The 11,846-nt window shown below is 36.6% G+C and overlaps 1 protein-coding gene across 7 annotated transcripts in view; it reads left to right on the forward strand.

The window, feature by feature from the left end:
• Nucleotides 1-11,846, forward strand: part of c1qtnf12 (C1q and TNF related 12) — a 24,602-nt gene extending 12,756 nt beyond the window's left edge. For 5 of the 7 annotated variants that reach the window (XM_084099012.1, XM_084099017.1, XM_084099015.1 and 2 more), the window contains 7 exons: nt 444-551; nt 1,448-1,559; nt 1,728-1,909; nt 4,886-4,994; nt 6,681-6,774; nt 9,178-9,256; nt 10,574-11,844. In XM_084099012.1, coding sequence (XP_083955138.1) covers nt 444-551; nt 1,448-1,559; nt 1,728-1,909; nt 4,886-4,994; nt 6,681-6,774; nt 9,178-9,256; nt 10,574-10,672 — 783 coding nt within the window. In that variant the 3' untranslated portion in view covers nt 10,673-11,844. Of the gene's footprint in view, nt 1-443; nt 552-1,447; nt 1,560-1,727; nt 1,910-4,885; nt 4,995-6,680; nt 6,775-9,177; nt 9,257-10,573 lie in introns of all 7 variants that reach the window. The other 2 variants (XM_084099016.1, XM_084099014.1) reach the window with 2 other exon arrangements.

Genomic DNA, 11,846 nt, shown 5'->3' on the forward strand with positions numbered 1-11,846 from the left:
AGTGCTACATGCCACAAAAAAAGACCTATTCCTTTACTGCACTGTGCAACCTGCCTTGATGTCTGGCACCATTTAATAGCATCTTTAGGCACAATTTTCCTGTGAGGGGTTGTAAGCAGAAATTATGACTCATTGGATTTTGTTATGTAGCTACGATGCTCTGCTCTCAGTGGCAACTGAAGAATGATATCTTGCATAAATATCTGATAAATCACAGTAAGTACTTCTCCCAATGACTCATCAAATATGAAACTGGGAGTAGCATACCTATTTACGCATAGGCTCTGATGTGTACGCTAACCAAACCTAATATTATGAGAATTTGTCATTTGTGCATCATATCCATATACATGCTATATCATATACATTCTTGAAATACTTAGAGTTATGAACGAACAACATGCATGTCATTTAAATTTTTCTTCTTATTCTTTCTTACTCAGCAGGTCAGTGAGAACCAGAGAGTGGACCCTCTTGGATCATGGATGGATTTTGTGAAGAGGCCTGTGGGCAACTTTCCCGGAAAATGTCGAAAGCGAAAACGACCACTGGTGAGGAAGTCTTTACAATCACATATTATCAAATGTCAAAGACATAATTGACAGTAACGCATGAGACAAAGCTGAAATTGTGGAAAAGAGCAGAATTTTCATTCACCCAGACTGCACCGTACAGTTCTTGTAAATAAAAAAAAAGCAATGTGAGAATGTTAAGTTACATCACTAATGTAAAGATAAATTGTGTTTGCAGTCATAGTGTGCCGACTTTTTTCTTGAACATATAGTCTTTTTGCTGTTTTTTGGGGATGTGCATGCTTTTTTTTGTACTTTAGTACATTTTTGCACCAACATTTGCTTACCAACATGACTTACTCACTGTAAGACATTGCATATATTTTGTGAGTGCCAATTTATAAAACCGGTAGCTAGAGACTAATCGTTAGGTGATGATATGAATTAACAAGCATAATTGCAGACGTATCACACTTCAGAAATGCTGAGTTTGTCATTTTGAGCTATTCATTAAACCTAGCTCAGCCATTATTTTTGAGAATCAGAAAACAGCTTTTGATTCACTAAAAACAACTGGCTCATTCGCTTGGGAATTGAACTAATACTGTTGCTTGCTGTAGATTCAGTAGTGATGTTGCGGTAGGAAGTGTGGTCAGAGTAATTTGATTCTGTCCACATACATGTGCGAGAACCATTAATGGAGCCGAAAGTCATTCAGTGCAGATATCTTTTAAATAAGTGAGAATTAACTTTTAATGTATAATTTATCTCTACCAGAGAATTTGTAATGTATTGCATAATACATTCCTTAATACATTTCAAGTTTTAACACGTCATTACATAAAGTGAGATGCTCTTTTGAGAATTCAAAGAACTTTGAGTCTTGATGAGGTTGAATAAAAATTATACAACAATTATATTTCTTTGACTATCAGCCTGGTCCCCCGGGCCCTCCTGGTCCTCCGGGGCCTCAGGGACCCCCAGGATCCCCTGGGGCAGAGGTCACTCAAGAGGTCTTGCTGCAAGAGTTCAAAGAACTGATCAAAGGTGAGGACCCACAATACACAATACATGTAAATCTCACCAAATGTCCATCATGTTTCATATTTATAATCAAGCGGCTATCATGCAGATTAGCCGGACATTTTGAGACACACAGTGATGAGGTGTCTAACTGCATGCAGTGATGTGTCTACTTGTGATCTGCTTGAACAGAGGCCACAGAGAGGCGAGCAGCAGTGGATAGGCCCAATGAACCCAGTCAGCTGCCCACGGCTCTGATTACTCTTGAGGGAATGACCTCCTACAGGAGAATTGAGGAAGCCTTTCACTGCAAACTCAAAGGCCCTGTCGTCGTGGACAAAAAGACTCTGGCAGAGTTGCAGAACTTTCAGACAGTAAGTGCCTGCAGGGTCCAAAACTTTTTGCTACATCAGCCAAAGATGGGTGAATCGAGTACATTTATTGGCCAAAAATGTTTCGTACAAGGCAAAGAAACTATGCATATAGAAATGGGAATTGTACATTTTGAAAAATGTGTGTTTACAATGAGTTTTTTAAATGACTTTTCACAGTCTTTTTAGAGATGGCATAAATGCAATCCAATAAATGCCATGAACAAAATTTTAAACAACATTAATAAACAAACTAAATGTGGTAAAAAAAATTATAATGTGTACATTTAACAGCATGTGTCAAACCTTAATAAACCTGTCAGTAACTATACTGATTTAAAGGCATAATATGTAAGATTTTTTTATTAAAATATCCAAAAACCACTAGAACAATGTTATATGTTTTATCGACTTGTGTACTTGTGTAACAATGTTTAAATCCAGAGTTTAAAAACCATCAAGCTACGCCTTCGTTATTGTTTTGAATTAGCGACCTCTAGCGGTGAAACTTACACACTGTGCCTTTAAGTCTTAAAGATGTTCAATTCACTTAAAAGAAAAGAGTCATTGGTTCATGAATCAGACTATACTGGTTGTGCTGTATGTTGTTGATTCACTAAAAAGAACTGGTTGATAAGAGTCAATTGTTGTGTAATTGAACAGCACTGGCCACGGTGTCTGTTTAACGCTGTAGAGTAGTGGTTTTGCTGCACTGCTGAAAAATAGAAATGTTGTCATTTTGTTTTTACACATGGGTATTTGTCTCTATCCTAGCTAACAGAAATATGTTCCAAGAATGTTTTACTAATGTTTATATTAAGTTATGAAAATGTTATTTCTGAATGTTCCCTGAATGTTCAAAACGTCCAGTTTTTTTGTTTTTTAAATGTTTAAAAAAATATTTATTTTAATTTTGTTATGCAAACGTTAAGGGAACATTTCATTGTATCATTTTGAAAACATTATGGGAATGTTACTTTTGAATGTTCTCTGAACATTCTAAACAAGTAGTAACATTTAAAAACTACAGTAAAAAAACCTTCCATGAAGGATCTATAAATAATGTGTTTGTGCTAACATTTTGAGAACATTATTAAAGACTAGATAACTTTGAACGAACATTCTATTAATTTTACTAGATAAATGTTTGTTCATAACTGTGAGAGAACCTTGCCAGAACGTTAGACAAAGTTCTGAGAATGTTCACTGTGAACATGGGTGACATTGAGATTTTTTTTTAAATCATTTTAATCAACCATTTTACATTGTTCTCTTCTTCTTCGTCGTCTTTTGCTTACTGTTCTTTCCCCACCACAAATGATTTAATCAGTCACAATTAGGTTTATATCTAGATCTTTAACATTAAACGAACAAGAAAAAGAAAAAAAGAGCACCTTTATGAGAGGTTCATTACTTGTGGTGTATATTGAGCATATTAGTGTTGACAGCCCAAACAAAAGAAGGAAACAATGTGTTATAAAACTGTGGAGCAGCAAATTTATACTAATGCCAATTCGAATGAGCATTCCAATGATTTAGAAACAGTCATTTACAGTAAATGATACAATTTCCAAAGTGCACATGTGATCGTCTCTTTGTGGTAGCGGGTTCAGCTTTCGGCAGAACGTAAGAAATTCCAGTCTGTTGCAAATAATTTCAAATTGGCTTATTTTGTCATCGTTCCATTTGGCTTCTTCACTGTGACAGTTTTACAGAATACTAAACACCAATTCGAAACTCTTCCAACATGTGTGCGTTCAAAGTGTGTAATTTCTGCATCCTGCATCAAACTGAATGGCAAAAACACTTTGGTGAAGCTGTCTGCCATTGGTCAATCAAACAGATAGCCCCACCCAATCAGCTTTAATTACACAGCTGAATTAAGGCCACCTGTGAGAGTAACATTATGATTGGCTCTTGTCATATGAACACTGGTGATGACACACTGGATTGGCCAAAAGTTTACTCACATTTACCCTCCTCCTAAAAAATCTATCCTTTTTCAAATACATTGCTTTCTTGGTGGTGTACAAAAGGTACTCTGTATGAGGTTTTGGACCAGTGAGAGGTGTGTATAAAAATAGACACCACCATTTAAAACAGCATGCTGTTTTAAGGAAGAGCTATGCCCTGTGGCATTTTGATCAGCCAAGGACACACACGAAAATCCATGTTATTTGTGAAGCGTTCTTTACAGCAGTTACAGAAAAAAAATTGCCATTGATTAATGCAGACCAGATTCACTCTAAGCTCTAAGCAATCAGCATTTAAATCTGCTGTTCTCTGAGGATGTGTGATTCTTACTTTCCATATTAGAGAAATTATGATCATTATAGTCTTTCAAATCTGTCAAATGGATGAAATAACTGTTGTAAATGTCAGTGCAAAGTTTTATTCATCCAATGTAGAAATACATGTCAAATGAATTTACATGCTTCTCGCATATCTGTTTGGGTCGGACATGTATGAAAGGCATTCATTGTATGTTCAAAGCTGACAGCACAAAAAAAAAAAAAAATGGCAGAGCTGAACAGTGTTTAGCACACTAATCGGAGGACTCATTATAAAAGCGTCTGAGTCTGGAACTCTTGGTGGGTTCTGGAGGCGTAATGCAGAATAATGTGGTCTGGCATGGCTGCAGTGTGCAGTTATGATCAAAAACAGAATCGGAGGATTCTTGGCAGATGTCTACATATTTCTAGCCATTTAATGGTTATGTGCTCCCAAACTGAGCCCTAAAACTGGTATATTTTCTAATGCTGTATGTGGGATGCTTTGATTTGCATGTGAGTTTATAAGAGTGTGGAGAGCAAGAATTCTGCTGAAAAACATATTCTTGAGATGCTTGGAAGGCTAGTCAGCAATTTACGTATATGATTTTCAGATAGAGAGTGAGCGGTGTTGATGTTGTTTGAGAAATGGTTATTAGGTGTGTTTATGGTAAGCCCTCTATAATTCTCACCTGTTTCATATCTTCAGCCTCCTGCCAAAGGTGCCTTCCTCAGAGGGACGGGGATGGATCAGTCCACTGGCCGATTCACAGCTCCTGTAACTGGAATTTATCAGTTTTCTGCCAATGTTCATATTGGTAAGGAAAGGTTGAAAGGTTCACCTCACCTAGTAAATATTCTGTGTTTCGTAATTTTTTTTTTTTTTTTTTTTTTTGTGCCTTTTTCAGTGTGAGACATGAGGTTTTGGGGGTATGATAATGATTAGCGGTTTGATTAATGATAATCATGCATCATTTGTTCTTAAAGCTTAAACAGAAGAACATGGGTGTGATTACCAGTGAATGGTTAAAATGTTTACAATTTACAGTGATTTTAAGGTATATTTTGTTATGGATGATACACCAAGTACATGGATGTACCAGTATACATTAAAATAATAATAATATATTACATATTTTGTATATATATATACAGTACATTATTTTAAAGAAGTCTCTTATTTTCTGTTTTAATATATTTCAAAATGTGATTTATTCCTGTGATGGCAAAGCTGAATTTTCAGCTGCCATTTCTCCGGTCTTCAGGATCACATGATACTTCAGATATTATTCTAATATTTAGTATATATTCAGTGTGAAACATTTCTTTTTGTTATCAGTTTTGTGGAAACTGATATTTACCGAATATATTACAGAATTTCCACAAAAGTATGAATTTCTTTATTCTGCTGAACACAAAAGAAGATATTTTGAAGAATATGGGTAAAAAAACAGTTGATGGACCCCATTGACTTCCATAGTATTTTTGTTTCCATACTATGGAAGTCAATGAGGCCAACTGTTTTGGCCACCCATATTCTTCAAAATATAATATTTTGTGTTCAGCAGAAGAAAGAAATTCATACAGGTTTAGAACAACTTGAAGGTGAGTAAGTGATGACAAAATTTAACTTACTGGGCGAGCTATCCCTTTGATGCATCCTTGAGTATTAACTTACCTTACCTTAACCAAACCTTGTGAACAGTATGATGGATATGGAAAAAAAGCTTCTTAAAAAATGTATACATTAAAATGACTTTGGATAGAGGCTTTGTCTGCCAAAACAGAAGAAAGATTAATGGAAAATTCTGTTTCTCGGCTATAAACACAAATTGCATGGAGTACAAATTAATATTTCACTGTCATCTCTATCAGAAGGTGCCATCATGTAATGGATGTGTTTCAGACTTGGCACATTCTCAACAGATGGATTGCATTCCCTTGAAACTTACATTCCAACCGTGCTGCATTTGTTTGCTGAGATTGAGGGTGTCTTGCACAATCTCGCATGCTTAAAAAGCTAAAAAAAAAAAAAAAAAAAAAGTGCTGAGCCTGAAAGCGCACAAGCGTATTTTGTTTTTGTTGCTTGATGCTTTAAAAAGGGGTCCAGTGATCCTGTTGACTTCATCCATGGTTTCAGAGGCAATGCTTATGTGGAGCTACACTGAAATAAGCCCCAGGGACCCTGAATGCAAAACTCTTCTAAGCTGTGGCGCCAACATGCATCTCCGGGAAAAGAAATTGGCTCTCTGCAGTAGACTGTGGCAGAAAATCAACATCCCCAAACAAATTCACAAATCCACTGCAGACTTATAGAAGAGACCAATATTTAGACGCGGCTGGAGGTCAAACATGACTGGCTGTGGCATCATGTGCTCCAGATACAAAACTCTGTCAAACAACATTTCAACAGCCTTTACTCTTCATACAACAGTTTGTAGTGCATGTCTGAAAAGTATTCAGAAAATATATATATTTTTTGTAATTTGTGTTCTTTCTTGCAGACCACACTGAGGTGAAGAGAAGTAAGAACCAGCTGAGAGCCAGAGACAATGTCCGAGTTTTGATCTGCATTGAATCCCTCTGCCACAGATATACGTAAGTTTGGTTACATTTCTCACATTAAAAGGATAGTTCACCTAAAAATGTAAATTCTATCATCATTAACTCACCTTCATGTCATTCTACTGTGAAAAACGAAAGAAAATATTTTGTTTGTTAGTTTTATATACTTTTTCATGCAATTACAATAAATAGAGACTGAGGGCCCTATCTTACACCCGGCGTAATGCAGCGCCAAGCACGACGCAAGTGTTTTTTGCTAGTTTCAGTCTGACGCAATTATCATTTTCACATCCTGCGCCACATTGTTTAAATAGCAAATGCATTTTCGCCCATTTGTGCACCCATGGGCGTGCTGGTCTGAAAACGAGGTGTGTTCTGGCGCATTGTTGGCACGTTGCTATTTTGAGGCAACAGAAATAGACTGTGCCATTGAACAACTGAAGCCTGGTCTAAAGTCAATGGCGCAATATTTTATTTGTTATTTAATGAGCGCGTTAATAATGTGCGCCTATAGGCGGGTCCACAACGCGCGTGCACTCTGCTTATTAAACACACAGGGACGCACAGCAGCACACAAACATGCCAAATATTTAAAATAAAAGGATTAAAATGTAAAAGATTATTATTGTGTACATAAAGATATGGTGGAATCCGGCTTGTCCCGTAGATGGTCTGCTTGCGCACTTTTACCTCACACACGAGCAGTTCCATTTGCACTCTGGAGACACATTCGGTCTTTCCACTATCAAATTCCGTCATGTAAATAGCGAATCTGCTCATTTAAAGAGAAGGGGAGATGAGATTCTGATTGGTTTAATGCATGTAAATCCCAAAATATATATATATTTTTTTTTCAAAATGTTCAAAACTGTTTTTGTTTAAAAGCAAAGTCTCTGTTCTCTGTTTTTTTTATTTATACCATGGTCTGTCTGAATACACGATTCTGATTGGCTGGAAGGTGTGCAATAAAACCATTTAATACACAGGTAGTTCCAAGTCAGTTGTATCACCGTTCTATATTAATGCGCTGTTGTAATTGAAGCGCACATACACATACGTCACTCCACTTTGCGTCAGGCGGTTCTTTGCCTCCACTTAATGCATTAAAATCATTTAATGCAAAGCTAGCCATGGATTATCCCTTACATATTGCATGTTCAGTTATTCATACAACAAAATATTCTGGAGGCCCTGAAATTTTTGTGAAAAATCAAAAACCTGGCTGTGGCAGGCAACTTTAAAAAAAACAAAAAAAAACGCTGGCAGGGAAAGAGTTAATGTTTTTCTGACTGGCCACACAAAGTTTTCTTGTGAGTTTTGGTGATTTCAGGACTTTCTGTCAGACTCAGTGTCAGTTCTGTTAACAAAACTATCCAGGAGAAAATCTGACACCAGCAATTTTGCAAGGAAAGTTATTATGATTACATTATGTCTAATTTACCCTCAAGCAGTCTATTTATTAACATTCGATTTTGTACCCGTTGTCCACAGACCACATCAATATAAATTCATGACTCAGACTCAGAGAAATACATCGCTTATGATGAAAATTAGTATTTTTCTTGAGCTCCTTTTTACATTCAGAGCATGTGGTTTTTATTTCAGTGGCTTAAGAGTGTGAGTGCATGTCATAAAAATCCTCTTTCACAAATCAAACAAAAATGAATTTACTTAAAAGAAAGAAAAAAAAACTACTAGGGGACGGGGTATACATGAGATGGGGAAGGGGGAATGGTTGGTGGCAGATCTGGATAAACTCTCTTCCAATGTTTGCTGGTTGTTAGCGTTTTTTTGCACTTTGTGAGTAACGCATGGGCTGTAAAGCATGTTGTCTGTTCAAACTTGTGTGGAAACCAGCAAGGCATTTCCTGTGTTAAAGTGGAGCAGGCCTTTAAAAAATGTCCTCTCACCTTCAGTCTGGTCCTTGTCACCTTAGTAACCTTTACCGCCACCTTTGACTCGTGGGGTCCCTGTTGGTCTTAGCAACAGTACTGAAGGATACATTTTTACATTTATTGCTGGATAGATCTACGAAATTTTTAGGAACACTGTGCCATGACTTAATATAATGGCGTTATTTCTCAATTATACTACTTTATCTTTTGCACATAAAATAAAATAAATAAATAAAAAGATTTAAAAAAAAAAGATACAATTTAATATAATCAAATAAAATAAAAGTACAGTGCCTAACCAATGCAGTGCTTCCTGATTTTGGACATGAGAATCTGTGAACTGTCCCATAACTTGCATTCAAGTGGAAGATTTGAAAAGAGCTGGTTCAGTGATCAGAATGATTTAACTGATCTCACAAACATTTCACTCAGAAATTGCTAGTAAATATCAAAAGACAATTGCAAAGAAATGGCAAGTAACACATTTTATTGATTCGTGATTCATTTGTTCGCTCATAATATTTTCTTTACCGTTGTGCAGATCCTTGGAAATGATTGTTGGCCTTGAGAGTAACAGCAAGATCTTTACAGTATCTGTCCATGGACTGCTGGAACTTCAGGTAAGAGTTAGTTAAACATACTCCACTCAGTTTGATACAGTTTCACTGTTAATTAACTGTATCCTCATCATACAAATCTAGTGTTTCTACTGCTGTTTACTTGGTTTCTGGCGTTGAACTCTTAAAAAAAGTTAGTTAAAGGGATACTCCACTTGTTTTGGAAATAGGCTCATTTTACAACTCCCCCAGAGCTAAACAATTGAGTTTTACCGTTTTCGAATCCGTTCAGCCGATCTCCGGGTCTGGCGGTATCACTTTTAGCATAGCTTAGCATAGATCATTGAATCGGACAGGACCATTAGCATCTCTCTCAAAAAAATGACCAAAGAGTTTCGATATTTTTCCTATTGAAAACTTGACTCTTCTGTAGTTACATTGTGTACTAAGACCGACGGAAAATGAAAAGTTGCGATTTTCTAGGCTGATATGGCTAGGAACTATACTCTCATTCCTGCGTAATAATCAAGAAACTTTGCTGCTGTACCATGAGTCCAGCAGGCATAATGATATGACAAAGCGCCTGAAAATAGTCCCCAGCTCGGTAGACTATAGGGTCGACTATTTTCAGGCGCTGCGTCATATCATTAGTACACGATGTAACTACAGAAGAGTCAAGTTATAAATAGGAAAAATATCGAAACTCTTTGGTCATTTTTTTGAAAGAGATGCTAATGGTCCTGTCCGATTCAATGATCTATGCTAAGCTATGCTAAAAGTGGTACCGCCAGACCCGGAGATCGGCTGAATGGATTCGAAAACGGTAAAACTCAACTGTTTAACTCTGGGGGAGTTGTAAAATGAGCCTATTTCCAAAAAAAGTGGAGTATCCCTTTAAGATTAAAAATCGATTCATTAAATGATAAGCTATTTCCTCACAAAAGCGATTTATTCAGTGTTGCCTCTTCTCCATTGACATCCATAAAAATAAAAAAAAAAGCCTCTGGTCTCCTGCGTACCGCCACAGCCACAGTTAGCATTAGCCGTTACGCTTTTTTGGCTAAAGGTTGCAGGCTTGCCTTCTAGTGGCTTTGGTAGCCCTCTAGGACCGAAGTTTCCCATCCTTGGCCTAGCAAGACCTTGATTAGCTGGTTCAGGTGTGTTTAATTGGGGTTGGAGATCAACTTTGCAGGACAGTGGCCCTCCAGGAGCAGGATTGGCCACCCCTGATCTAATCAGTTCTTGATAGAAAAACCCTCCAAAATATCTTGCTGAATAACTTTTTTTTTCCAGATCCATGAAATTGTAGAATTAAAATGTGTTAAATAAATAAATAAATAAATAAAAATAAATATTGTGATGTCTTCTTTTTTTAAACAGGCCGGGCAGTACACCTCCATATTTGTGGACAATGCAGCTGGAGCATCGATCACAATACAGAACGGCTCAGATTTCATGGGCATGTTGTTGGGGGTATAGCCTTGTTTTACAGCCAGACTATATCTGGCAGGCCACAAAAGACTGCATTGCTCCTCTTCGGACTACCACCCAGCACCATATATCCTCATGAGACAATATTTGACTGCCGCAAAGCTCTTGATTTGTTCATGGAAGAGACATGGACATATTAATACCCACAAAGCAGAGACAGTTGGATGCAGAACTGAAAGACTTTACCGAGGACAGTGGATCCACATCTGCCTTTCACAGTGAGGTTTTTACCTCTTCAGAAAGATAATTTCTCACTGTTTTTACTCTTATTTTGTGATATATAGATGTATACAAAGAGATTTTTGTACTTTGACATTGTGTTATGCCCTTCTTAACTAATAGTGTTTATATACAGAGTGTTTATATACACAACTTGTTTTCTACGATGAGAGGTTTCCTACAATACAAGAGCTAATCTTAAGGAATTTATGATCTTCTGGAGTTGTTACCCAAAATACACACCTAGTTTTATGCATACATGCCTGTATTTTTTAAATATAACAAGCTAGACAGTTTTTATTTACTATGCAGCTCCAAAAAGTATGTTGTAGTGACTTGATTATTGATAAAAGAAAAGATTTTCCATTATGCTCGGCCAAAAGAAGGAAACAGCCAAATATGAGAAAAGAAACAAGATGGATGACTCAGTCTATTTTTACGTTCAATCGCTAACAGCCCCAAACAATAGCGTTTATCCGAGCGTGTGTGTTTGTGAGTGTGTGTTTGGAAAGCTGCTGCCGTGATCGATTAGACATGTTAGAGTCCTGCTGAGTTTTCATTTTGTTTACTGCAATGCCAAATACGTCATCGAATGCTCTGTTTTTCACGTTGCCATGGAAGTTTATTCTTTGAGATGTGTTGCTCTTCTTCCTTTTTTCCAAATGTCTTCTTTTTTTATTAACTTCAGTAAATACAGAAATTAAGATGCACATATACTGTACGTATATTAGCATATTTGCCATACAAATTATTTATGTTTAAATGTATCTGCCAATTAAAATAGATTTATTTTTTTAATTGGCGTCTAGCCTTCCAGTAGATCTCAATACAAGTGAAAATAATGTAAGCAGACTTGTTTAAACGTACAGTATTTGCTTGTATTGTGGTGTAATGGAAATGAAAGTATATTCAATAAATGTAAAATATATCTATTCACCTGGGC

The sequence above is a fragment of the Abramis brama genome (assembly GCF_963993115.1).
Source record: "Abramis brama genome assembly, chromosome: 22".
Taxonomy (NCBI): domain Eukaryota; kingdom Metazoa; phylum Chordata; class Actinopteri; order Cypriniformes; family Leuciscidae; genus Abramis; species Abramis brama.